The sequence below is a fragment of the Musa acuminata genome, chromosome BXJ1-4 (genome assembly GCF_036884655.1).
Source record: "Musa acuminata AAA Group cultivar baxijiao chromosome BXJ1-4, Cavendish_Baxijiao_AAA, whole genome shotgun sequence".
NCBI lineage: Eukaryota > Viridiplantae > Streptophyta > Magnoliopsida > Zingiberales > Musaceae > Musa > Musa acuminata.
Window position 1 is genome coordinate 38,269,040 of NC_088330.1, and position 23,461 is coordinate 38,292,500.

Genomic DNA, 23,461 nt, shown 5'->3' on the forward strand with positions numbered 1-23,461 from the left:
GAAAAGATACCAACTTAGGAAGTAAACATCATATGCATGAGATAGAAATTTAAAATTATTATTATTATTATTACTATATATATATATATGTATATATGAGATAAAGTATGTTGAAAATTAAATTATTGTGTAAGAATATTTTGACTGAGGTTGCATCTGTAAATATTTTAAATTTGTGTTCCTCAGAAAGTATAAATATAACACTTAATGAAGTATGTAATGGTTATAAGTCTGATGTTGTATTGCATATGCACATATTTTAGATGAAAAAAAGAAAAAGCTTACAATCCTAATATTGAGCTATAGTGAAAATCGAAAGACTTACAAACTTTATAATCCTAATATTGAGAAAATTATAATTAGTAGAGATGTCAGTTTGCCTGAAGAAAAAGCTTTTAAATGGATTATGGATATAGGTAAATTTATTCTAGTTGGTCTAACAGATACATATAATGAAAATGCAGATGAATAAATACTTGAGGAAAATCTTCAACACCACTATCTACATCATCTCCCTTAACTTCTAAAAAAAGTTAAAAGAACCATGATCGTGCCATATTCATCACACCCCAAGCCAAGAGAGAGGTGGAGTGCAAATGCAAAAGAGGAGGGTGAGGTATTATTGTTAAGCACTATTTTGTAAGTCTTCAAGTAATAGAGCTTTTTTTATTATTATTGTTTTTCTAAAAATTTATTTCTCTCTTCTTTCTTCGCAAACCTTGGTTTCTATAAATTTTTCTTTTCCCAATAAAAAAGATATTAATTTTAAAAGATTCCATAATAATCGGATCTCGATCTTATGAGATAATATATTTTATAACTTGATATGTATGAATTATCTCTATTGAAACATTCCCAATAGTGCATTATTACACAAGTGATATGCGTTTAAGTCCATATGTGAGGATCATGATTAAATAAATATTAAAAAAATTGATGTGTATGGATTAATGATTTAAAATGTTTGGTAGAAATTAATGATTAAAGTCTCATCAAACCATATTAGAAAAATAGAAATGAAGAGTTGCCTTTGATCTTAAAATTTTATTTTTTGATACTATGTTTGGTAATTATGTCTTAACCATTTGAAAAATTAGAACACGCATATGAAGTTGCAAGGATCATCCAGTAGCATGAGAAAATGATTGAGAGATTATTTTGTGGTACAAAAATATTTTTTCCTAGCTACAAAAATTTAGAAAAATAAAAGTTAAAATAGAGTTTGGTATTCATAAGGGAGTTTTGAAGATGTCAGTCCCAAAAATACATAAAATACACAAAATATAAGATAAAACAAAGAAAAAAAAAGTATCAAATTATTTTTTATTGTTCATCAATACCACCACCTTTCATAGATAAATATAAACCAAATCCTATTAAAACATTATTGGCCCAATTCTTCTCCAACATGGCCCATCCAAAATCATTATTTTCATGTTACTACTACTAGTATTATTATTATTATTATTATTATTATTATTATTATTATTATTATTATTATAAGTTCATCCTCTGATATCCTTTTTCTTTGCTAAAAAAAATAAAATAAATAGGAAAATTCTTCATAAGAAGGAAGATTTTTCTACCCCAAAAGACAACAGAAAAAAGAGAGGAAATCTTTGGATATAGAAGTGATTGCCACACCTACATCAGAATATATTAAATCAGTCATACAACTACTAAACTCTCTTTGCTCGCTTGTCCCCAACTATCAGTGTTTCATTACAATTCAGTAACATATATATTGCAGGCACTGTCAGCATCGAGCTGTTGTCTGTGGGTACTGAACTGCGTTGACAAGCTCTTGCAGCACCTAAATTTCCTTTGCAGGAACTGATTTGATGCAACAGGACTGTTTGTATTCCCCAATATTCTTCTCTTGGCACTCATATGTTGGATATCATGGAGTTCATAATCCTTCCTAGTTCGTCCCAGTTATCATCTCCGCTGAAGAACTCATTCATGCTTGGACTCTGAACTGTGTCAGAACACAAGGGCATGGAAGCTTGGTTGGTTGAGTTCCACTGGCCTCCATGGAAGTCGTTTCCATTAAAGGATTCAGAGCTTGATTCAGGTGGAGTTTGCTCCTTATGATCTGATGCTTTCCAACTGTTGGGGTTCGCTCTGTGAGAGACACTCCTCTTGAAGACTCGACAAATCGTCCAAACCTCCTACAGATCCATGCATGCATAAAGGTTTAGTTAGCACCTGACAGTTCTGCAGGTGAAGGATATAAATATATAGCTGACTACGAGGCAATCTCACAGCTTCCTGCGTGCATGGGGAGTCGCAGGGAAGGCGGAACTCGTGCATCATCCACTCCGTTTTGGTCCCTTTGGCAGCAGCAGTCCTCCCTCTGGAGTAGAACACCAGGGATTTCTTCAGGCCGATGCAGTCGCCGGAGTTGCCTGCGGCATATATCGGCCTGTCGACGCCGGTGGCCTTCCAGAAACCAGACCCCGTCACCCGATTTGGTCTTATGCTGTTCTTGTACTTCCTCCCCCTACGGCAAAAGAAGTACTCTTCACAACCAGTACTTCTAACTTCTGCTAATCCAACAACAACACGAAGTTTATGAGACCCAACACAATCTCGGTGAGGAAAACATGGATTTGACTTACTTGGTAAATCCCATGGATCATATTTGTAGATGTCCATCTCCTTGATGACCTCTACACTGAGCGGCTTCTCGTCCACCTTCCGCCGGAGGTAGAACCCGACGATCTCTTCGTCCGTGGGACGGAACCGGAATCCCGGAAGAGGAACAACATCTTCGTCCTCCATCATTCTTCCTTTCTCTCTCCACATCTAATCAAGCGAAAGATTCTTATAGAACGAGTGTCCTTAACACATCAAAGTCATTTCTGAAGCTTCCTCCCTCCTTCTCTCCTTTATGGAATTAGCTTTGAACACTGATGACTTCTTCCAAGGAGCATGTCCATCCAATGACAGCAACACTGGTTCTATAGTTTGGTGTTTGAAAATGACATACGAAACCATGATCTTTGACATAGGATTAGCAGTTGCCTGTGTCTTCGGATGTTGGTTGTCTCAGTACTTGTCTTGTATGGAAAATGCTCATCTGATCGATCAGTGCAGAAGAGCACAATGAAAAGATTGATGGCCATTTGTATAGCATGCAATGCATGCTTCACTCTTAGAAGACATGTTGTGCATATGTATAGGGATACTTCTATCCTCCAGTTGGCTCATGGCAGATTCAAATATAGCAACCAAAGTATCTGATCTCTTGTACAAATCGGTGACAATCATATCTACCTAGTCATGTCAAGATTTGCATATTCAAACATCCTTCTATTAATTTGCTAATGTTAGAAGTAGATTAATTGACTCAATTCTCTTTTATATTTGAACTTCTTCCGTGATCTTTAAGGCAAATTGACTTCATTTTTCCCAAGTTACATTTTCAAACTCTTGCATCAGCAATTAACTCCATGTTTGACTTTGAATTATCTCTCTTGCAATAGTTCTGACCAATGGCTGTCAAGAGAACAAGAAAATTTTGACTGTGATTGGGCATTTATGTAGCATCAAACAAGATCTTCTTTTGTCTTCCTTACTAGGAGCAAAATCTTAAAAACTATACATGCTACAACTTATGAATCAACACCATTTAACATAAAACTACTTTGGTCAAACTAAAGCTAAACTTTCTTTCTGACTGACTTACTTGCAGGCAGTAGAAATTGACTATGACTTATTAATATCAAGCATTTTAACTTAATGGCGAAATATTTTGCTGGACTTTTTTGCTTGATCCAAAGTTTTGGTCAATGATCATGGAGCAGCTTTGACTAGGAGCTTCCAAATTAATGACTGTGATAAGGAAGAAGGACTTGTGAATTGAATTAGCAATTATTTCTGCTATAAAAGTAGTTCATTCATCACTGCCTTGGTGTCATGTCTAAATAATTGAAAAGATTCTTTGCTTAGAAATAGTCGATGGGTAATAAATGTAACATCTCATTCTCCACTGAAGAGAGCCCCATTTATTACTGTTTACTTGGCTTAACAATAGACTCTAAAGTGTTGAAATAAATGTCATAATAGTGCAATGAATGACCAACAGACTTTGTCTAATGACAAGAAAGGAGAATGAAATGAATATAAAATAATAATTGATGATGTCCAACCTTCTAGTAGCAGAAAGACAATTAGCAGCACTGTTGATGGCTGTAAGAAGTCTTGCTGATGCAAGAAGAAAGGAAGTTGATAAATGCTTCACTTCACCACTATGAATGAACTCGTCAATTGTCTCATGACATCAATAATGTCAGTCTATTGTGAGTTAAGTCATAGCATGAAGCAGTATTTGACTAAAATGAATTGTGTGAGTCAAGCTAGACCCTACAGATATTATATTGAAGGATGCTTCTTTGTTGATAGCTCAAGACTTGGACTACAGGATGAGGTTTGAAGAGTATGAGATGCTTTTCTGACTTTGATCTCTGTTTCCTAAGTTGAAATGTCATTGTTGACCTGTCATTGGGATCCACAACATTCTATAATACTACAGCAAACAAGTAGGACTTGACTTTTAGCATTTTGTGACTGAATTGTTTATTTCATGACTGATTGTAAGTTTCTAATTCTGCAGTTGAATTTTCTATTCAAGTTGTTCCTTTAAGACTTAGATTTTGAGTCATGAAAATAACATCTTTTGGTACTAATCTTCACAACAACTTGGTAGAAGCCTCATAGACTAGATTACGTTTTTCTTTAAATCTTATTTCTTGAAATCTATAGACGAAAATGGATTCTCTTTCACTGATTTTAGATTCCATTAACACATTTCTGTAATAAAAGATAGACAAAATCATCATAAAATGTATTTATTTCATCCCTTTTCTGCGTACAGTTGGAATTATCTCTCTCCTGAAGAAACTAAAGTTTGGAATTACTTTAGTCTAATGAGAATTATAATAGTCCAAGGTTTATATCCTGTATAATTTTTCATCTGAAAACTGTAAAAGGTAAAGAAACTTCTAATTAGAATAGGAATAATTGCATCGGAAAAAGCCTTGGAAAAATATAGTTTTCTGAGGTGCGAACTGTGGGTTATAGTTCTGAGTTGACAGTCGAATTCAGTATTATCTCTTCTGCTAAACCTTCATCATGTTATTTTTGAAATGACAAAATGCAAATTCATGTAAAGTTTCTTTCGCAGTTGATGAACTAATTTTCTCAGTATTTTGTCAAATAATAGCATATAGAGAATTCAGAATTTTTCTATTTTTCCACCCATAAGGAGCTCTTAATTGAGTAATTTATCGAACTTTCGGAATGATGCTACATCATTTATAGTTGCAGTGGATGATTATTATGGTTTAAAGATGATCAGAACATACTCTTTTTCTAATCAAAACAAGCATTCTTGAACTGGCAGCGATGTCCAATTCCCATGCCCTTAGTGATGGAGTTGGATTAGTTCTACCACCTCATGAACAAGGATGGAAGTTGGCCTGCATGCTGCCACATTGTTTCAACATCAAGAAGGAGATGACTGGGCTAGCTGAGGCTTCACTGCTTCCATTCTCATTCAAAATCTAGCAATCACTTGTATTGCTAGAGAAACATCTGAAACAGGTTGGTACTTCAATATAAATATAAATACTATATATATATATATATATATATAGAGAGAGAGAGAGAGAGAGAGAGAGAGAGAGAGAGAGGAGCATATTATGCACACACAAGAATGCTTCACATGTCTAGTCATTAATAAAAAGCATTATTAACCTATTGAATGAGTATAAATACTCATTGTTTTTTAATTACTTCTAAAAGATTTCTCTATATAGCCCTTCTTACATTGCTCTAATGCATGGCATATATGTTGCATTTATATTTTATACCTAGAAACAAAGTGACTTTATATGAAAACCAAATCAGATTGATTTCCTATGCCAAAATATTAAAGGCTGTAAACCTTATTAATCCTTTCTCTTCTATAAAACCTCTAATCTAAGTTAATATGCTATCAAGAAATTTCTTTTTGAAAATTTCTGTTATATTGAATTGGATACACAACAATGAATACCACAGACTTTAAGATAGTCTTGATTCTAACAATTCTACTTTCTATTAGATAAACTATATTTAATCATTAATAATTCATAATGTAAATATAAAATGTCATTTTGTGTAGCATGCATGGATTCAGTATTTTAAGGATGACATTCCCCAGAGGCTCATTTATTATCCTTGCTGAGTAAATGTATACAAACAACATCAAATAGATTGGTGGCAAGATGGTTTATGAATATGTTACCATGGATCTTTTACCATCATTTAACTGACTCTATTTCCAACAGGAACACTAGACACAATCTACTTAGAAAGAGAGTACCAAAGATGGCAATATAAAACATTATCATCTTCTTTTATTTCCCTAGCAAACAAAACAAGATTTTTGTATTTCTCATTCATTTCAGCCATGCATAGTCCTGATCCAATATTTTTGGGAAAAAGAACAAAAGAAAAACTTAAACCTCATCTAGGTTGGGATTAAGAACAATATTGGATGAAGTTACCCATGAATTTTATTATGCCATAATTAAGGTAATTATCTTGGTATTTGTATATGAACACAACTTAATTATTTTTTAAAAAATATAAATGATAAAGATGGATTTTGATCTCAGAATCTCGTGATGATCTAATAAGATCCTTACAGCTTAATTTACATTTGAAATTTTGTTGGATGAGGCCTTAAACTTTTGGATCTGCCATGATTCAAGAATAGAATAGATCATGCTTTAAATAGATCAGATTGACTGAGTATTCAAGAATAGAATAGTTATCATTGTTATTTAACAAACACATACTTCTGAACATCTAAAATCAGATTAAATAATATCTAAACTCCATTTAAGTGGGTTTAAGTAGACCCATTTATCTGAAAAAAATCCCAACCAATTACTATATATCACTTCACACTTCTGGATGCTTCCTCAAATCATATATGTAGTATCATCATCCTCTTCTCTCATAAAATAAGCTAAATATTATCACCATGGGCAACTTAGGATTAAAAATTAATTTAACAATAACTCAGTGCATTCTTTAACTCCCCCATAATTAAGATTATCGCACAAACCAAGTCAATTCCTATCGTATTCTTCTTCTTGTTTGTGAGGGAATTAAGATTTTCTTTACAAACATCTTGTCTTTTACCATACAATATCTGATGTAATGTTTTATACTACAAAAGACAAAAGAAATGTGAAGAGATCATTAAGTGGTATAATAAGTTAGAGGCTAAATGTTTCTTCGAAGAAAGTCCAATTGAGTTAACAGTACACTCTTTTGCTCTAGCAATTGGACAATGGCCTTTGACTTTGTATAATAGGATTCATACATTGTCAAAGCAACAGATGACACAACAACAGCTTTATTACAAAATAGAACCTTGCATGTCTCACATATCAAACATCCTCTAAGCCCATTTTGCCATGAGAGACATGCCCCCCGAACCCAAGAGCACGGCCAAGTACGCCCAGAGTTGGAGCTTCACACTGCCTTGCAGCTTAGGACCCATGAAGTCGGTCGCCAACAGATCCACCAGAGCCATGTAGTTGAGCAGCCCCGCCGACGACGCGTTCAGCAGCCCGACGACGATGAGAGCCGTGGGGCTGTTGTCTCGGTAGACGTTCGACAGGCCGATTCCGATAGCCACCCCGAACGGAGTCGTCGTTGCGAAGAAGAAGGCCAAGATGGCCTTCATCTTTATCCCGTACTCAGCCTGCACCCACCCCACAGTTCATGTGTTAGAGAGACAAAGCCGGATGTATCTATGCATGTGCTCTGGTTGTACCTGAAGGATGCAACCACCGAGTCCCATTCCTTCAAAGAGTTGGTGGAAACAAAGAGCAGCCACCAGAGGGCGAATGGTGCAAGGGTTCTGAGAGGCTCCCATTGATAGCCCTATCACCACTGAGTGTACTATAATGCCCATCTCTAGCACCTGCACCCATGCAGCAAATATTTACTTTCGATTGTCCGTAGATCATCGATGACATAACTTTGATATGAAATGTGTACAATATCTAAATGACTACAATAAGATAGTCGATGACATAACTTTGTACGAAGTGTGTACGATATCTAAATGAATACAATAAGATAGTCGATGACATAACTTTGGTACGAAGTGTGTACGATATCTAAATGAATACAATAAGATAGTGAAAGCTTGATCTATAGATGCATACTTTGGCTTAAACATATGGACTTCGGGAATTTAGTAAGCAGAGTGGTTGTACTATCTGTTGTCCAACGCGATGGCAAAACCTCATGCTGGATTGGCATTGTCAAAGTTGTTGATTTTGGGAAACATAAACAACTCAGTCTTCCTAAGCTTGTTATGATCACCGATGCCTTCATCTGTCGGTTTGCGATTTGACCTGGAAACTGATAAGTTCATTCACCGTCGTACCTACATAATATTATGTATATATATACTGCTGGTGTAGTCAAACTCTTTCGATCATCATGATCTTATGTATCTAATCCAATGACAAATGTCATAGTTTAATAGCATTGACGTTTTCTAGTTCCTCGAGTTCGGAAAGGCCACTCTGGTTAATGTTGACCTCCTACTCTCTATCCTGAGCATGCATGTGCTGCTCTTCATTCGTTGCAATTCCAGTGTTAGTGGATCTAAGATATGCTAATGATATTATTGGATATCGGGAGGGTAGTCTCGTGATGAGTTGAGGAGGGAAATCTTATGAGCGTGTTGCAGGCTAACCTGTGCTATAATGCGGTTTCGGAGCAAGACTGCTTCTTGCCCATCTTTGCCGTCCGCATCGAGCTGCGGCACGCCGCAATGTCCGTGGCCATGGCCATGAGGAACAGGCACCATCTCGTGGATCGGACTCTCATGGTCCACGACCGTCGCTTTGCTGACCTTCCTCCTGTTGTAGAATGTCAGCATCAGGGAGTCCACCATCAGCGTGAAGATGGCCGACAACATGGCGACAAAGGCCGTGAAGGGGAACTTGGACCAAGGGTTCTTGGGGAGGCACGGCGAGCTGAGGTTTTCGAAGGAGTCGGGCAGGACGTGCATGTAGCCGGTGGCGAGGATCACGCCTGAGGCGAAGGCCTTGACGATCACGAAGAGGTTGCGGTCGGGCCGCAGAGCCGGCACCGCGCGGGAGAAGAGCGGGAGGCAGACGCCGATCATGCTGGCCACGAGGATGGTGCCGATGGCGATGAGCTTCAGCCGCAGCGCCTCGGGCTTGTTGTAGCACTCCCCCAGGGACGCCGCGTCGCACTCCGACGGCGTCGCGGGTCCGGTGTCGTTGGCCGCGGAGGCGGAGTTGGAGAGGAGGAGGACGAAGAGGAAGCTGATGGTGGTGGGGAAATGAGAGGTCATGTTCTTGTCGAATCTTGCTGCTGCTTTTGGAGATATGATTGCACCTCCAAGCTTGGAGGGCGTACTTATAGGGGTTGAGTAGCTCGAGTGGTTACGTGTGATCACTGCAAGCGGGTGGATTTCATGCTGCTTTCTCCTCAGTTGACTTTTTCTGTGGGACCAATTCCGAATGGAATATTACTACTAATGAAATGACGAAATAGCCTCCGTGATCTGTCGCTTAGTAAAGGCGGGATCGGTTAACGTCGGCGGTATTTTGGGCAAATAGAGCGTCGCTCGTGCCAACCTCGGCAAGACACAAGCCGGATTGTTCCGTAGCGCGTGCCGTACCGCTTACCTCATCATATGACCGGGCACGTCCCGCGTGCCGTACTCTTACCGCTGACATCTCACCCTCTCTCTCCGTGGGCGCTCGCCACGTCAGCGTCTCGTGGCTCAACGGCCGGATCGGTTAACGTCGGCGGTATTTTGGGCAAATGGAGCGTCGCTCGTGCCCACCTCGGCAAGACACAAGCCGGAGTGTTCCGTTGCGCGTGCCGTACCGCTTACCTCATCAAATGTCCTGGCACCTCCCGCGTGCCGTACTCCTACCGCTGACATCTCACGCTCGCTCTCCTTGGGTGTTCGCCTCGTCAGCGTATCGTGGCTCAAGTCGTGCTCGTTGTCGGTGTGGAGTATTAACCAAGTATCGCCTCGATAGATGTTGGAGTCTTCAAGCGATGGTTGATGATGCACACCATGTGTTCGAGAAATGTCCTCTCTTGCCGCTCGAGAATTGGGCTTCGGCGCGCGTTTTCGGAACTGCTCTGGTTCGATCTACGAACAATCTGTGATGGTGAAGTTTGATGTTCGTCTCATCTTGAACAGATCTTCCTCCTATCAGGTACGTTTTGTTGGGATTCAAGCTGTTCATTTGTTGCAAGTTTGGAATTTTTTTACTGAAATTGATTCTTGGATGTTGCAATTGTGCCTTTGAGATGATGGTGTAGTCATTGCTTTTGAGGAGTTAAAACACCGTCTTTATTGATGAGAGATTAACTATTACATGCAGAGAAATGATTTTCCAGAATATACCAGTAGGATGATTTTGTAGGTTTTTCGTATTCATGGTTTTGTTTACTTCTTCTAGGATACTAAAATAATCTTGAGAAACTAGAGATGATCATTGTGGTTCTTTATTTGTTCTTAGAATTTACCATGTCAACAATTCATTTCAGTATCCTAAAGCCCATGCCTGATTTGTGATTTTACTTCATGCATGTAGGAACAAAACCTACAGACCTCAGTTGATGACCATAGGATTTCAATTGGATGAAGTACTGTTGGAACATTCTCTTTCTCAAGAAAGTGGTGTAGATTGATGGAAAATTTTGTCAACTTTCAATCGCCATAATCTCTTATGCAATTGATGGTCTTTAGTTCTTTGAATTTTTGCATGCAATTGTAGTATTGCTATATTGCCATAACAGAGTATATCTCTAATCATATAGGTACCTCTAAGATGCATCATGTGTGGGTGTACACTTGCCATATATAATCACGTGTTAAAAACTCTAATATCAGAAACTTATGTGTTGAACATCATGGATCCTGTGAAATCCATTGCTTCTCAGAAGTGTGTTAAAAGTTCACTTTACATATTATTTGTTGCCTACCTTAACAAATTATTGTTTATGTTTGATTACAAGAGTTCTGAACTTTGATTGCTGGCACAATTTGCCATGATTTCTTTTAACTGTCTATGATTTTATTGCAGCTGTTCTTATTCTTATAATAAAATCTAGTTTCAAAGTATGATCTAATAGTCGATATGGTAGAATTGGTACAAATTTACATGTACAAGAGTACTTTCATGGAACACATCAAAATGCCTGTTGTACATGGAAAATATGAATTTAAGATCTTTTTACTTCTTCTTGTTGTCATATTGTCACTCAAGTAGACTGGAAGTTATCAAAGATTCAGAACCAGGAATTAATTTTAAAAGCTATCATGCTGTCGACACTTTCTATAATGTTATACTTCTAATAAGATAAGTTCATGGGTAGAGATATCTGATCTTTGGTTAAATGCTTAACTTGTCCTTTGAAAATGGTCGATGTTATGACCGTCCATTTCAGTTATTTCAGGTGACCATAGCCCTTCTCTTCATTCAGGTTATCACTGGTTTCTACAGAACATGTTTGACCGATTGCAAGCCACAGTCAACTGTACTGCAAGAAGATGTCTCTCTAACATTCATCTTTTTGGATGTTCTTGTAACATTCACTGATGCAAGATTTTCAGAGAGACTAACTATGCTAGAACACCATAGTAAATTTTATTCTACTCTGACTTTCAACGTCTTTATCATAATGTTTAATGCTAGTAGATATTACAATGTTCAGTACTATAATTTTTTATGCAATGAAGCTTCAAAATGCATGCAGCATTTTCTGTTTCAGTTAAAAATATTTTTTTCTCTTATCCCTTTCTTGATGAAGTTGATTGTTCCTACAAGCATTCTTGTATATTTGCCTAAAACTTCTCTGCTTCTTGGTCATTTGTATTTAAGGAGCTGCGTCAGGATAGTGGCCTGTGTTGGATGGCCATAATACCTTTGTAATTTGCAACTTAGTGGTTCAAGTAATAAGTTCACATGAGTATTTTTCATCGTTTTCATCTGTAGATGCTTGTGTCACATTTTGGTTATTGAAAGAAGAGCACATAAATATGTAAGCTAACATTTGAACTCTTCTAATGTTTGACCTTATTTATTACACTATACTATAGTAAACACTTGTTTAAAATGTGATTGTTTATGTTTTTATTTATATTTCCTATTGTTATTTTTTCTTTAAACTTAACTTTATGGTAAGTTCTTAGTATGTTTTTCTTTTGTCATTTGAATTCAGGTGTAAATCCAGACTAGGACTTGAATAACTTGCACGCATGATATCTAACCCTAGAGCAATTTATTAGGCAAGGTCATGAGCTTTTTCTGATCTTTCCTTCCAATTGATCCGGTGATAGTGGCCACAAAAGCATGATTCAGGCTTTAGTAGTGCATAAGGGTTCTGTTTTAATGATGACAACAATAACAAGTCATTCCCAAGATTCGTAGTTGGTGATATTGATCCTTTCTTATAGTTAAGCACTCTTTAGAGTGATGTGACAAGAACAAATACTGTGGTATTTTTCATGGTTCGTCTTATCGGTCCGTATCAATGTATTGATTAGCTATCAGTACAATGCGTATCTAACTGTACCGAGCCATACTGAGACACGATATATCGGGCATATTGATGTACCGCCCGTATCGAGTGGTACACTATGATACGATGAACCTCGGTATTTTTCTTATTATTTCTGATTAAAGTGATCTTTGGTCATGTTATATCTCTCAGGACATCTCCAAAGTGAACCAATCTAGTTTGTCTTACTGATACATTGATCTTGGCTGATTGCAGTTAATTTGGGAATGGGTGTTGCATATCTTCTACAAGTCAGAATAGTGTGTGACAAGATCCACACACTTGTATACTCTTGACTGAAACTGATGTGATTTGATTGAAAAGTTGGTGGATCTCAATAAAAAATTAACATGTTGTAACTGTATATATTCATAACTGATGGTAGGACAATATGCTCGGAAATTAAATTGAGCCCAATTGTCATACGTAGCACTGAAGCAATATTATTTGAATATTTTAGTATAATGTCTGCTTTATATAGTGCTTTTTTGAGCATTCCGCTATGGGTAAGGTTGTTTGCTAGCAAGTGGTGGGAGGTAGGTAAATATGGATTTGGACAAGAAGCACAATTATATCTGCTGCAGAATTGTCAAATATGTGCATTTTTATCTGTGAATTTTCACGTACAATAAATAGAAACTTATTTATTAGAAAGGGAAGGAGGAGACTAGCCCCTTTTCCTTTCCTCTTTTCTCAGAACTTTTAACTGACAAATGGCTACTTGACCTCCAAATCTTTGTTCTAAGGAATGTAAAGTATTGTGTGAACTGTGAAATATTCATATGGATCTTGGCTCTTTGCAAATCTTGGCCTATAATAATTAGCTTGTAGCCAGTGCTCAAGTTATATGCTTTGCAACATTAGAGGTGTTTTATTACTTTATCTAAACTATATTATACCTGTGTCTTTCATATTAACCTGAAGGGAATGAGCTTTTCTAACATAGAGTTGGAGTTCCAATTTGACTTGTTCACTTTTTTCCCTCTGGTCATCTTTATTTCTCAACTTCATTTAATAGCTGGTGATGACACGTCATGGGACATGCTTGTTTCTACTTTCTTTTAACTAAATAAGCCTTCTCTAATCAGGTCATGTCTACAACTAGGTTTTGGTATCAGTTAAAAGAAATAGCAAGTGATTCTTGGAAGACTAATAGCTTTATTAAGACTATTGTTTTAGCCTGGTGCTGACCTTGTTTTGAAAATTTTTTAACCACCCGAGCTGGAGGCATCTTGGAGTTTCAGCTAAGGTATGACTAGAAGGAACATAAGAGTCTACTTTTTGCCACTTTTGTCCAGCTTAATTACTACTATAAGACAGTGAGAAATCCAACTAAAGGTGCTGCTAGAAGAATCTGCGACATGAAGGGAACATAAGACTAGTTTCCAGCTTAATTAATAGTATAGGGCAGTGAGAAACCCAACTAAAGGATATGGGAGTACGAAAGGTCTTAAGTGGAATTCCTTGATGGAAAATGCAATAAGATGGAACTGGATGATTACATCCAAGGATTAAGTTGGTTGCAGAAGGATTAAAGATGCGTTGTTCAAGTACCTCAGACAAGCACATAAATTATCTTAGACATGATGGGCTTGAATAATGTGTCATGAGGTGCAGGCAATTTGCTTTCATACCATGATCAGCAATGAAAGATGCTAGTGAAGAATATATGCACGGCTTATTAGGTTTGGTTAGATTCCATAAATTGACTGTTGTCTTTGCTATCAAGAAGAAACTATCCTCTGAAAATAATTTTGAAAAACAAACAGATGGTGGATCCTTTCCGGTATGCTTTGGTTTTCTTGATGCTTTTGTGATCTTCAAGTGGATGCAACTAAAGGTGTCTTTAGATCTACTTCATGGCCGCTGTTCTTCACCTCTATCAGAAAGTGGTATGTCAACTTCAATTTCAATTGGATGAAATAATCTTTCCTTTCTTTATCATGTTCATAACTTACTACTATGGCAACTTTATATTCTTCTATTATTGGTCACCAAGCACTTGCTTCTCACAGCCCACTTAATTTCTTGTGATTCACCTGGATTCTGGTTGTTCAGTCTTCTCATGCATCATTTTTGCTCGTCTTTATCAATGAGCATGTTCCTGCATTTTGGGTTACTTTTTGCAGACCATCACATATATAAAATTTTCACTTCTTCACAATATTTGGCTACATCAACCATATTAAATAATTGAACTCAGTGATCTGTTTTAGTTGTATTTTGGACAAGCTCTCCTATGTTTCTGGTAACCCAAATTGTTTCCTTTTTCATAGTTGCATGATATTTTTATCCATCAATGTACATTCCTCCATTAGCCTTATTACATTTTCCTGCTTCATTTACATAATTCACTGATACTCGAGAAAAAAATAAATAGTCGGTTACATTTGGCTGCTTTTTTATGGAATAAAATGTCATGATGACATTAATGACTAGGACTCTAATTTGTGTTGTGTCTCACTGTTCATCCATTTCAATGATATGAATGCTTGCATTAGTAAGGACAACTTGATCGCTAAAATCCAAAATATGCATTGTTACTAGGCTTGTCTTGTACCCATAGATCTGCTAAGTACTCAGATCTTAAGTCAGCTGACCTTTGATAGTTTGGTGTGATTACTAGGCTCGTCTTGTATCCGTAGATCTGCTTAGGACTCTTTTAAGTTAGCTAACCTTTGATAAAATTCTTAGCATGTTTTTAAGAAAGATCAATTTCTAGCATAAACCTAGGCTTTTCTCTAAGCAGCCACCTAGGCCACCAACCTGTAAGAATCAAATGGAAAGAGATCTTTAATTTCTTCTCCTAGATCTACCAGATCTAGCTAGAAGCTGTCCTGTCTTGTTATGCTAATCAAGGAAAATTCTTCTTTGCAAGCTAGGTTGTTCACTTTTCACAAATAGAGTAGAAATTCTAGAGATCTACCTTTCAGGGCCAGTGTTCATGATTAACAGCACCTGTGTGTCCTTATCACACTGCTGCTGAATTGGTCCTGCTTTAGAGCATCCAACAAATTGTCGCACATAACGGCACATTTTGATGCATGCATGGTCCCACTGACTCCATCCATCCTATTAAAATACTGTCTGGTAGTCTAAAAGATTAGAATATGAGGTCTGCTTTCTTTTTTCCATGGTTTTGTCTGCATCACATCCCATCTCAGTAAATGACAGCTCGTGATGGACAACAGGAGACATGTGGGCCTGTTCAGTCGTCCATATCTTCCAGCTAAAGTGAGTTCCTCTTCCTCTCATTCCCTTCCTACTGATTATGCTAAGATCTTGTAGCTTCTTTACTTTGGACAACAATACAAACTTATTTTATTGCTTCGCCTAACTATTGATGTTTAGCATCATAGGCTCTTTGGTATTTTCTCTCCTATCTACTTGTTTATTCTTTTGTCAGAGTGGTTCTTGTGAGCTTTCCAAAGTCATTGATGCCATGGTGGAGACATCACACTTGGTGTGTGATTTTGAGGACCAACAAAAGAATATGTCTCAGCCGAACAAAAGATTAGGTTTATGTGAACAACACAGGAGCTTCTGTGGCCAGCATCCATTTGTTGTCCAAAGGTCACAGTAGGTCATGAAGTCAAAGCAAAACTCTTTGGAATGATTTCCCCGTTCATGTTCAAAAGTGCGCAAGAAAGGCGTGTTTCCAGTGCTCAAAATAATGATGGGAATGGGAGACCAAACATCCAAATGACAGCACTGGTGGTGGCAGGGAAGTTGCCTATGGAACCAACTTTCAAATAGATGAGGCAGAGAAGTTTGTCCTCTGGGAATGTATGGTGGGAACCTGACTCCCACCTTTTCCTGTGCCTTTGTTCAGAATATGGCACAACCTTTGCTTTGAACATATCAAAGCTAACATGAGGAGCAACAACAAATAAAGAAGAAAAAGAAGATTAGAACAGAAAGTGGAAAGGTCCAGCAATGGTCAGTGAGATTCTGACCAAGTGGGGATAGAACAAAGGAAAAGGTTTCTGGGTGACTCTGTTGTTGATGGGTAGAGAAAGTAATAGATTGTGGAGCCCACAAGCGAAGATGCTTGTAATTGACCCTAAATGGGAGAAGCACAAACTCACTTGTTATCTTCTCTTTCCTTTACTTCTTTCTTTCAAGTCTCTTTCGAATCCATTGCTACATCCCCCTAAATGATATCTAGTAATTTTGTGACCACCTTTTTTTCTTGTCTTCAACCTTTTGAGGTCTTGTAATAAGGGTATTGGTACTAGAGCAAGTGGAGAGTAGTGTGGCTGAGGTTGATGGGAACAACAATGGATTCACAGGATGGTTGATGGAGGGGAATCAGTTGCACTTATCTACATGCACCTTGATGGGCATTGGTTCTCTTTCCCTTATTTTACTTGTTCTCATTCTTTCAGCCTGGTAGGCATGACTCATCAATAGAGAGAGAGAGAGAGAGAGAGACAGAGAGACTAGGGAACAAATCTGTCATCCATATCACTGTGAGTAATAAACAACAATGCAAGGGGATCATGCTTCACTGCTAATGAATAGAAATGCATGAACAAGTTGTTGTGGTACTGCACTGCTCCCAAAAGTTGAATGGCTACCTTTTCTGAGCTAAACCACAATGCTTGAACACTTTTGAGGACCACAATCATAATGCATGAGCAACTTCTCTGCTGAGATTGTAGAAAATGGTTTGATGCCATATTATTCTCCCTTCATGTTGCTATCCAAGTCATGTTCTTTTATATTCTTATTGTGTAAACCTTTACTTTCTCTCTCTGACTTTTAGGGGGATGTGCAGAGAGATGTGGGAAAGACTACTACGAGATTTAGAGCAAAAAACATGCATGAAAGGTAAACATACTGAGCCTTTTTTTTTTGGGGATCTTCTGCCAATTTCTTTTTAATTTACTGTAATTAAAACAGTCATTAGAGATTGTATATGTCTTGCTGTCAATCATATAGTTGGACCTTTTCTCACTAATTAGGATAATCTCATTTGGAATATTATACTCTCGAGATGGAAGTTTAGAATGCTTTCTTTGGCTGGAGAATTGAGAGTTTCTTCTTTCTTGCTTTCTCTTTAACTTCTTTTCTCTCTTTCTTCTCTCTCTCTCTATTGACCAAAACCCTAAATATAAATCCCAACCCCTCCCCTACCCCATCTTCTCCCCTTCATGGCAGTTGAAGCCCACCATCTCCACCTCTTCTCCGCCCAACTCCAAAGAAACAGGTATCAACTCCTTACCACCATTAACTTCTCCTCTCCAACTCATTCCCCATGCATTCACGTTCCATGTCTATTATACCGCAAGTCGTGGCTTTCTTGATGGGCTTATCGTTGTGTTGTTTGCTGTGCAGGGATGAGCACAGTGCAGTGCTGAACCAGCCGAGCTTGTATACTGTGCAAATGGGACTCGTCGCGCCGGTCTCCGGCGCTACAGTTGCCGCTTCTTTCCTTCCCGTGTACAATTCGTCGGCTCCTGTGACCACTGCTGCCACCTCCCACAGTGGCCTTGCCTTCTACGACAACGTTGATGCTGTGGTAGCGGCGTCGAGGAAGCGGTCACGCCCGGTGTCGTTTCTTGGCGACGACATATCCTCCCACCTGCAGCTGCAGCAGATGCTCGACGTCGATCGCCTCATCCTGCAACACGTAATTCTCCCGATTCCGATGGGCTTTGTTGGCTTCTTTTGATCAAAGGTTGCGGTTTTGATGTCCTGGAATCGGAAATGGCAGGCGGAGAGGGTGCAAGTGGAGCTTACGGAGAGGCGGAAGCGGTTCGCGCGGCAGATCCTGGCGACGGTGGAGGAAGGCGTCGCGAAGAGTCTCAAGGCTAGGGAAGAAGAGATCGCCAGGATCGGGAAGCTCAATTCTGCGCTGGAAGAGCGCATCAAGAGCCTCCTCGAGGAGAACCATATGTGGCAAGGGCTGGCGCGGAGCAGCGAGGCCACGGCCATGGTGCTGCGGGCCAACCTCGAGCAGGTCGTCGCGGCGCAGGTAAGGGTGGCGGAGAAGGAGGCGGAGGCGGAGGCGGAGGCTTCCACCACCCCCGACGACGCCGAGTCCTGCTGCTACGCAGGCAACGGGGAGGAGGAGGAGGAGAAGACGAGCGCGAGGGCGGAGTGGAGGAGAGTTTGTCGGAGCTGCCGGGAGCGCGAGCCGTCGGTTCTGCTGCTGCCGTGCCTGCACTTGTGCCTCTGCGCGTCGTGCGGCCCGGTCGTCGACGCATGCCCCGTCTGCAATTACAGCAAGAAGGGAAGTGTCAGCATCAACATGTGTTGAATTCAATTCAAGACATGTAAAGATCTCTTTTTCTTGCTTTCTTTGAAGTCATTATTGTAGATATTCTTACTGAAACAAATGCAAACTAGTTCTTGTGATGTCTCTTCTTTCATATCTTCTCCATTATTTTTAGATTGACTAACTGAAAATAAATTATTTTAAAATGATATAAATAATTTGTGTTGATCTATAAATAGTATCTTAAAGTTTTGATGTGGCTGCCAAACAAAAAATACCCTCTAAGTATTTTTATGAATTTTATCTAATAAATTTGGAAAAGTTAAGAAAAGATTTTATGTAACAAAAATGTAAAAGGGATTTTGGATTTAAGTCCAAATTGATTCAAGTAAGAGATCTTTACTTATATTTTATTATTCTCAAATGTTGAAATTTTCAGTTTTCTTCCTTTAGTTGCAAGCAAAGGATGCTGAATCATGTAAATTTTGATGTTTATAAATTTATAGATTTTATTATTCTCACTTGGATTCTCTGTCTCTTGAGGCAAGAAGGATGGAGATTATAGAGATAATTATTTTAACATCTCCATCTTTACATTATTAAAAATTATATACAATGTGAAATATTTAATTTTATTTTTTCTCATTTCATCAACTTTGTTGATAAATTGAAGTGATGTAAAGTTAGCACATGATCAGCAAATTAAACATGAGGAGAAACGAAGTTAAATATTTTATTTCATAAATATAAGAATCTTAATATAATATTTAAAAATATAAAAAATAGGATACCAAAGATAACTAATTGTAAAGGGTAATCTATAATTAACCGGAGATTACATTCAAACAACTCAAGTATATATATATATATATATATAACTCTATTTTTGACAATAAATAAAGGTTTTCACCAATGATTTTAAAGAAAGAAAACTTTGCGAAGACCAAATACCATTAAAGCAATAACAAATATTTTTTTAAAAAAATGAAGAGGATAATACTGTTAAAAACATATGACTTTTGCAGAAAAAGGTTGTGACCGAACTTTATAGCACGTTTTGCATGCAGCAAAAACACTAAAAAGAATTCATCAAAAACTAAAGCTAAAAAAAAAAGGGTTGCACCAAAAGATCACTAAAAAGACTTTTAAATTTTCATCCAAAACTAAAAGCATACACAATTTAATTGTGCCAAAAAAAAACAGAAACACACCAAAAACTAAAAAGAATAAAAAACAATTTAAATGTGCCCTATAATTTAAATTTAAACCGCGCCAGGTAGGGGTCGAACCTACGACTTTCTGCTTAGGAAACAGACGCTCTATCCACTGAGCTACAGGCGCTGTTGAACAATTTGAAGATTGCTCCCGTTTTATTTATTGATCTGCACGCAAGAGAGATATGATTGAGTGACGGAGTATAGAGACAAAAGAACGAAAATAGATATTCATCTACACAAATAGTTGGAATATTATGACTTCTTATTGTTCATCTACACAGTGGATGTTAGACAACAACTCTCAATTTATATATCAATCAGTAAACATTTCATTTTACTATTTAACATATCACTCAGTTAACTTCCATTTGATTGCAGTGCAATGGCTCTTTCTTTCGAGGAATTCCACCTCCACCCACCAAACTTGGTCTCGAAACAGTCAACAAGGACCAGTAGATATCCGAAAGCTTCCCCTGCTTATCAGCTTGAAGCAACTGGAACCACATGGGTCGATTCATCATCAGAAGCATCGAAATTTGCATAGCCAGATTCAAACCTTTTTCTTTTCTCGATAGCAAACTGCACTCTCTGATTAAAGTCCTCATCGGAGCCCGACAACATGTATCGCAGCTTAAAGTTTACTCTGTTTGCAACCAAAATCTTGTGCCGTGGAATTATTCTCTCGTCCAATGAATAACTAAAAAACCTGCAGTTAACAAAGCATATAATATGGAATTCAGGTACAACCAAATAACAGGACTTTGGAAGAAGAAAATTAGCACCATGATCAAACGACAATGTATTGGACATCCTTCACTATTTTTTTCTAAATGCATTCATCACATTTGAAGGCTTAAGCAAGCTTTTGTATGTTTGCTTAAAGTATAATGCTATATGTGATAATTTTCTTACATCATCACCCTTGGCTGTTTTCAAGCTTGACAACTTCATTATAAGAATGATACAATTCGCATAATAAAATGGCAGACACCAGATACTAGGACAAAAATTAAGCATGCAAGATAAAGGATTACCTGGGAAATTCAATAAGATCCTGCAGTGGCCGGACCATAACTCGTCTAAGGTACCTGTACTTTGGCCGAAGAATATCAATATTGTATCGAAGCAACATAGGAAAGTCGGCAATCATCTCTCCCAATGATTGGAGATGTATTCCCAATGACAGGAAGTACTTAACACTGATATCTAGCTTCTTTGTGATACTGCAGCCAACTAGTTGTGGGTCCAAGGCAATAACCTTTCCAATGTCCCTTTGAGTTACTCCAGCTTTTGTCATTAAGAATACGACCTGTACAGATTTGGACAAAACTTGAAGCCCAGCAGAAATATAATCAACATAGAGCCTAAGGCCATAAGCAACAGAAACAGAGGAAACCATGGATGTCAAGATTATTAGGAGGCATGGCAAGCAAAGTCAAATTGGACTTCTCCACATACCACCCTTTAGCTTTTGCATGTTTGTCCCTTCGTATCTAATAGATTGTTCATATCCTTCTAATGTTGGTTGATCTGCATCAATATTATTCTATAACATACTGTCTCGTAATGTTTCTTTTTAACCCCAGATAAGTTGAGCTACATAACAGAGTTTTGTTTTGCTTCAGAACCAATAACCAAGGTATTCACCCAACAATAACAATAATAAGCCATAATGCATCCACTAAAAACTATCCTTGACAATTACCAAAAATAATATGTCCAAAGTAAAATCACTATGGAAACTCATTTCCAACCTGGTGTCAAACTGTAAAAAAATAATTTGGGTTAAGTTCCAGGCATAGGAGAACAAACCAGCCAAGAAACTGTCACTGTGATTCTTTTCTTTAGAGTAACTGCTATCCTCCTTGTTGGATTTACCGTTGTTGTTGTATCATGCTCTTTACGGACAAACCATAATTGTTTCTGTTAATGACCCAAAATTCAGGATTCTTCTTTCCCCTCTAAAATTAATGGATATTACACACACATTGACTAGAATCTATCAAGGTAAATTTTTGGTGTTCCTATTAAATGCATCGATCACCAAATATACAAACTTTATCAGAACAATATATATATATATATATATATATATATATATATATATATATATATATATATATATATATATATATATGTTAGATTTTAGTTCCAAGAGAACAAAATTAAGATTGTCAGACTAAGATGAGTTTATAGCTCCTTACTCACCCATCATGAGACAGGAAGCAGATAGTAGTTCTTACTTCTTAGCAACATGAAACTCAAGTGTTGATGAAGAAATCCAAACAACAGACCACCAGAAGTAACAATTACTAATATTCCACAGACAGCATCATAATATATGGGTGGCCTACTAAATGAGACTCCCACTAGTAAGAGAACTAGGAAAGGTTGATATATGCAATCTTACTCTTGCAAGTAGAAAGACTATTTCCATGACCTAAACCTAGTCATAAATTGACAACCTAACTGAGGTGCCAAGGCTCACCCTCAGTCAGAGTATCATGAAATATCTAGAATTTTATGACAAAATGAAGAAAATAACAAAAAATAACAAACCACTGGCCGTATCTTCTTGTACAGGCTATATGTTAGAAATGAAGGAAACTTGACAAGGATGCCACCAATGGTTTCAGTTCTGACTCCTATGTCCTGTAGGAATCGCACCTGAACAATGACATGAAAACCACAGACAAGTGAAAACATTAATATGATGGACAAACATAGAAACATTCTCTGGATATCTTATGATGTCTAAATTTCCATAGTTCCTTAATGCAACAACACTGTACTGGAGATTAGAATCATAAAGCTTAAATCAAGAGGTATGTAGAATTCAATAATGATAACAGAATATTGCGAAAATCATACCTTGGGAGCAATAGTTGTCTCCAGATCAATGCAGAAAACCATAGGTTTTACAATAAGTATTCTCTTCATCCCATCACGTCGAACACCAAGGTAATATAAATATTTCACCAGAGGTCTCCACCTTTCCTCGATGCTGCAACCCATTAATTGTGGTTTGAAAGCTAATAATCGTCCAACATCTTCTGTGCTTAGTCCAAACTCCTTAAGGTACTGAACCTGGAACAAAGATGACAACATTTACAATGATAACCAAAGACTCAATTTTCTAAAGTTCCAAATTTAAAAAACTTCATATATTGAAATAAGCAAAACACTTTGGGCATGTTTGTCATTGATTTCTGCTTCGGGCAATCCTCTCTGGAATATGTTTCAGTCATATGTTGGATTTCAGATCCAACAATGGATAAAAAGAAAAAAACAATCAAACAAACAAAAAAAGAATACTCACGAAGCACAAACACCTTATTAGCCATCTCTTCCAAACTGAAAAATCCGAGGGCCCTTGGATAATCGAAGA

The 23,461-nt window shown here is 37.6% G+C and overlaps 4 protein-coding genes and 1 non-coding gene across 17 annotated transcripts in view; 1 reads left to right on the forward strand and 4 right to left on the reverse strand.

The window, feature by feature from the left end:
* Window positions 1-1,624: 1,624 nt before the first annotated feature.
* On the reverse strand, window positions 1,625-2,838 carry LOC103982942 (transcription factor JUNGBRUNNEN 1-like). Of its 2 annotated transcripts, XM_009400044.3 has the most exons (3): window positions 2,622-2,838; window positions 2,266-2,546; window positions 1,625-2,171 (listed from the first exon to the last, which is right to left on the reverse strand). In XM_009400044.3, the coding sequence occupies exons 1-3, from the start codon at window positions 2,806-2,808 to the stop codon at window positions 1,887-1,889; spliced, it is 753 nt and encodes a 250-aa protein (XP_009398319.3). In that variant the 5' UTR covers window positions 2,809-2,838; the 3' UTR covers window positions 1,625-1,886. The 2 variants fall into 2 exon arrangements, with proteins under 2 accessions (XP_009398319.3, XP_065037159.1); XM_065181087.1 differs by having other exon boundaries at window positions 1,747-2,171; window positions 2,266-2,838.
* Window positions 2,839-7,398: 4,560 nt separating this feature from the next.
* LOC135672597 (fe(2+) transport protein 1-like) lies at window positions 7,399-9,463 on the reverse strand. The gene is made up of 3 exons (XM_065181088.1): window positions 8,774-9,463; window positions 7,838-7,987; window positions 7,399-7,765 (listed from the first exon to the last, which is right to left on the reverse strand). The coding sequence occupies exons 1-3, from the start codon at window positions 9,398-9,400 to the stop codon at window positions 7,460-7,462; spliced, it is 1,083 nt and encodes a 360-aa protein (XP_065037160.1). The 5' UTR covers window positions 9,401-9,463; the 3' UTR covers window positions 7,399-7,459.
* A 322-nt stretch (window positions 9,464-9,785) lies between these two features.
* Window positions 9,786-19,003, forward strand: LOC108952495 (probable BOI-related E3 ubiquitin-protein ligase 3). Of its 12 annotated transcripts, XM_065177033.1 has the most exons (6): window positions 9,787-14,525; window positions 15,825-15,867; window positions 16,040-17,303; window positions 17,402-17,466; window positions 17,974-18,268; window positions 18,353-19,003. In XM_065177033.1, the coding sequence occupies exons 3-6, from the start codon at window positions 17,301-17,303 to the stop codon at window positions 18,896-18,898; spliced, it is 909 nt and encodes a 302-aa protein (XP_065033105.1). In that variant the 5' UTR covers window positions 9,787-14,525; window positions 15,825-15,867; window positions 16,040-17,300; the 3' UTR covers window positions 18,899-19,003. The 12 variants fall into 12 exon arrangements, with proteins under 12 accessions (XP_065033096.1, XP_065033088.1, XP_065033093.1 ...); XM_065177024.1 differs by lacking the exons at window positions 15,825-15,867; window positions 16,040-17,303 and having other exon boundaries at window positions 9,786-11,713; window positions 14,403-14,525; XM_065177016.1 differs by lacking the exon at window positions 16,040-17,303 and having other exon boundaries at window positions 9,786-10,283; window positions 10,665-15,867.
* Window positions 19,004-20,124: 1,121 nt separating this feature from the next.
* On the reverse strand, window positions 20,125-20,197 carry TRNAR-CCU (transfer RNA arginine (anticodon CCU)). The gene has a single exon. It is a non-coding gene; the product is annotated as a tRNA-Arg (tRNA).
* Window positions 20,198-20,314: 117 nt separating this feature from the next.
* LOC135664588 (transcription termination factor MTERF2, chloroplastic-like) overlaps window positions 20,315-23,461 on the reverse strand; it is a 4,292-nt gene continuing 1,145 nt past the window's right edge. Inside the window, exons 2-6 of the mRNA XM_065177015.1 lie at window positions 23,406-23,461; window positions 22,945-23,160; window positions 22,633-22,740; window positions 21,108-21,382; window positions 20,315-20,779 (exon numbers count right to left, since the gene is read on the reverse strand). The exon at window positions 23,406-23,461 is cut by the window's right edge and continues 350 nt beyond it. Coding sequence (XP_065033087.1) covers window positions 20,554-20,779; window positions 21,108-21,382; window positions 22,633-22,740; window positions 22,945-23,160; window positions 23,406-23,461 — 881 coding nt within the window. The 3' untranslated portion in view covers window positions 20,315-20,553. The remainder of the gene's footprint in view (window positions 20,780-21,107; window positions 21,383-22,632; window positions 22,741-22,944; window positions 23,161-23,405) is intronic.

Coding starts and splice junctions, on each gene's coding strand:
- LOC103982942 (XM_065181087.1), bottom strand. CDS start 2,808: ATGTGGAGAGAGAAAGGAAGAATGATGGAGGACGAAGATGTTGTTCCT. Junction 2,172..2,265: donor CCCCATGCACGCAGGAAGCT/GTGAGATTGCCT, acceptor ATGGATCTGTAG/GAGGTTTGGACGATTTGTCG.
- LOC135672597 (XM_065181088.1), bottom strand. CDS start 9,400: ATGACCTCTCATTTCCCCACCACCATCAGCTTCCTCTTCGTCCTCCTC. Junction 7,988..8,773: donor GAAACCGCATTATAGCACAG/GTTAGCCTGCAA, acceptor GCATGGGTGCAG/GTGCTAGAGATGGGCATTAT. Junction 7,766..7,837: donor TCGGTGGTTGCATCCTTCAG/GTACAACCAGAG, acceptor GGGTGGGTGCAG/GCTGAGTACGGGATAAAGAT.
- LOC108952495 (XM_065177016.1), top strand. CDS start 15,814: ATGGACAACAGGAGACATGTGGGCCTGTTCAGTCGTCCATATCTTCCA. Junction 15,868..17,401: donor GTCCATATCTTCCAGCTAAA/GTGAGTTCCTCT, acceptor TCTGACTTTTAG/GGGGATGTGCAGAGAGATGT. Junction 18,269..18,352: donor ATCGCCTCATCCTGCAACAC/GTAATTCTCCCG, acceptor CGGAAATGGCAG/GCGGAGAGGGTGCAAGTGGA.